This window comes from Cyprinodon tularosa, unplaced genomic scaffold (genome assembly GCF_016077235.1).
Source record: "Cyprinodon tularosa strain WSP-4 unplaced genomic scaffold, ASM1607723v1 ctg38, whole genome shotgun sequence".
Lineage (NCBI taxonomy): Eukaryota > Metazoa > Chordata > Actinopteri > Cyprinodontiformes > Cyprinodontidae > Cyprinodon > Cyprinodon tularosa.
The window spans coordinates 3202078-3205014 of NW_024039096.1; the positions used below are offsets into that span (position 1 = coordinate 3202078).

Here is a 2937-nt window from a genome sequence, read left to right on the forward strand (position 1 = left end):
CCTCCAAAGTGAACTGAGCTGACGGATCAGGGTAGGTGAGAATGGGAGCCTGTGAAAACATCTCCTTTAAAAGGCGGAACGCCTGATCAGCTTCTGGGGACCACTGGAAGACGCTCTTGGTGGAGGTCAGAGCTGTGAGGGGTGAGGCAAGAATACTATAATTCTTGATGAATACCCGGTAAAAGTTGGCGAAACCCAAGAAGCGCTGGAGTTGCTTACGGGTATTGGGCACGGGCCAGTTGACGACTGCCTCCACCTTTCCGGGGTCCGTCTTCACCTGTCCACCCTCGAAAATGAAGCCAAGGAAGCTGATGGTTCTTTGGTGAAACTCGCACTTCTCAGCCTTAACGAAGAGGCGGTTCTCCAGAAGACGTTGAAGCACCTGGCGGACATGTTGCTGATGTTGTTGGGGGTTCTGGGAATAAATAAGGATGTCATCAATGTACACAAACACGAACTGATTTATAAAGTCTCTCAGGACGTCATTTACGAGGGCCTGGAAAACGGCTGGAGCATTAGTGAGACCGAAGGGCATGACCAAGTACTCGTAGTGACCGATGGGGGTCTTGAACGCCGTCTTCCATTCGTCTCCCTCTCGAATCCGGACCAAGTGATAGGCGTTTCTAAGGTCCAGTTTAGTAAAGATGGTGGCGCCCCGAACCGTATCAAATGCTGATGCCAGAAGGGGAAGAGAATATTTATTCTTTACAGAAATCTGATTAAGACCACGGTAATCGATGCAAGGACGCAGTGTTTTATCCTTTTTAGCCACAAAGAAGAAACCTGCCCCTAGGGGTGAGGACGAAGGTCGAATGATGCCGGTCTTTAAAGAGTCGCTAATATATTTCTCCATGGCACCTAGCTCTGACTGAGATAACTTATAGAGGCGAGCAGAAGGCAGAGGGGCCCCAGGAAGAAGATCAATAGCACAATCATAAGGGCGATGCGGCGGGAGACTAAGAGCCAGATCTTTGCTAAAAACTAGGTGGAGGTCATGGTACTCGGGCGGCACATTTGACAGATCAGAAGGATCGTCAGGAAGTTCAGGACTAGCCGAGGTGTGAGGGAGAGCTGAATGGAGACAAGTAGCCAGACAACCGGAGCTCCAGGTCTCAATACGCGAGTCTCTCCAGTTAATGTGAGGGTTGTGAGCAGCTAACCAAGGGTAACCTAAAACAATAGGTGAGTGTCTTGTAGGAAAAACGAAAAAAGAAATGGATTCATGATGATTACCAGAGGAGATAAACAGAAAAGGGAGAGTCTGCTGAGTTATAGTAGCTAGTGGGCTACCATCAAGGGCTGTAACAGAGATGGGGGATGGTAAAGTACGGACCGGAATATTATAATGGTTAACTAAGGCTGGATCGATGAGATTTTGCTCAGAACCGGAGTCAACCAAGGCGGAAACAGGGTGCTGCTTGTCCTGAAGGCAAATTACAGCCTGAAGCAGGAACCTAGAACTGGGAGTCTCGGAGCATGTGCCCACCAGTATTCCCTGAACTACTGGTGGGCCAGGTCTTTTGGGCGAAGGGGACAAGATAAACGAAAATGACCGGCTGCACCACAGTAAAGACACCTTCTATTTCTGAACCGCTGTTCTTTTTCTTCGGTAGATAACCTGGCTCTGCCAATTTGCATGGGCTCATCAATAGGCTGACTACCAGAAACAGGGGGTTGTGATTGATGTGACACCACAGGAACCGGAAGACTGAAACGTTGAGCAGGGGAGCGGTCCCGGTCCCGGCCCCGCCTCTCACGAGTCCTCTCACGAAGGCGTTCGTCTACCCGAACAGCTAGGTCAATTAGCCCCTCCAGGCTATCGGGCTTGTCGCGGGTGGCCAGCTCGTCTCTAAGCCTATCTGAGAGAGAGTTTAGGAAAGCCGTCTTTAACGCGCGGTTGTCCCACGCAGCCTGAGCGGCCAGAGTGCGGAAGTCGACGCTGAAGTCAGCAACCGACCGGTTTCCCTGCTTCAGCTCCCACAATCTTTTGCCTGCCTCCTCCTCGCTAAGGGAAGAGGAAAAGGTTTGTTTAAAAATACCTAAGAAGTCAGCATAGGAGTAATCATGGATCGTGGTCTCATCAATAAAAGATTCTGCCCATCTAAGAGCACGATCTCTGAGAAGACCAACAATATGAGCTATCTTATGAGCGTCATCCGGAAAAGATTGTGGGGAGCGACTGAAAACCAAAGAACATTGGAGGAGAAACCCTCTGGACTTACTCAGATCACCTGAAAACGGTTCGGGGACTGGGATTGAGACACCGACTCCGGGAACGGGCGGCAGAGCGGCTACAGCGGGAGGCCTTGGAGCTGGAGGAGGAACGGAGGTAGGTTGATTTAAGTTCAGCAAGGCTTTCATGTCCTGAAGCTCGTGGGTGAGAGTGCTCATTGTCTGCATCACTTGAGTTTGCTGCTGGACCATGGTTTGTATCAGGGTTTCATGCTGGCCTAGTAACAGGCCCTGATGGGAAATCGCACTCCGTAGCTGCTCACCAGAGTCAGGTTGGTCAGTTCGTTCTGTCATAATGAAGGTGACTCTGGATGAGAGCAACTACAGAGACTGAAGATGGTTAAGAGGTTTTATTTAGAAACTAGGCAGTGGACATGAACAGGAAGGCAGTTTGGTCAGGTCAGGTTCTTCTGGGCTTAGTAGAGAGGCTGTGGTCCGGTCTTGGGGGGGAAGTGTCCCCGGTGGTCCGTGTGCTGACCAGTACTCTCTTCCTGGTTGGAGGTTCGAGGGTGGACAGGCAGGCGATCGCAGGTAGGAGGGCTGAACGGTGGTTAACCCGAGATCCTTCTCAGGTTCTTGGTTGTATCTCAGGCGGAGGGTCCAAAGTCTTAGATTCACGGCTGGGTCCAGGGGTCAGAAACAAGGGTTCTGCAGGAAAAGGATCGAAAATAGATTCAGACTAGACTAGACTAGACTTTTACTTCG

General features: G+C 50.7%; 1 protein-coding gene across 1 annotated transcript; it reads right to left on the minus strand.

The window, feature by feature from the left end:
- Nucleotides 1–235: 235 nt before the first annotated feature.
- LOC119791054 (fork-head transcriptional regulator FHL1-like) lies at nucleotides 236–2582 on the minus strand. The gene is made up of 2 exons (XM_038296892.1): nucleotides 2232–2582; nucleotides 236–415 (listed from the first exon to the last, which is right to left on the minus strand). The coding sequence occupies exons 1-2, from the start codon at nucleotides 2524–2526 to the stop codon at nucleotides 345–347; spliced, it is 366 nt and encodes a 121-aa protein (XP_038152820.1). The 5' UTR covers nucleotides 2527–2582; the 3' UTR covers nucleotides 236–344.
- Nucleotides 2583–2937: the final 355 nt, after the last annotated feature.

Coding starts and splice junctions, on each gene's coding strand:
- LOC119791054 (XM_038296892.1), bottom strand. CDS start 2,526: ATGACAGAACGAACTGACCAACCTGACTCTGGTGAGCAGCTACGGAGT. Junction 416..2,231: donor AGTCCCCGAACCGTTTTCAG/GTGATCTGAGTA, acceptor ATTTATTCCCAG/AACCCCCAACAACATCAGCA.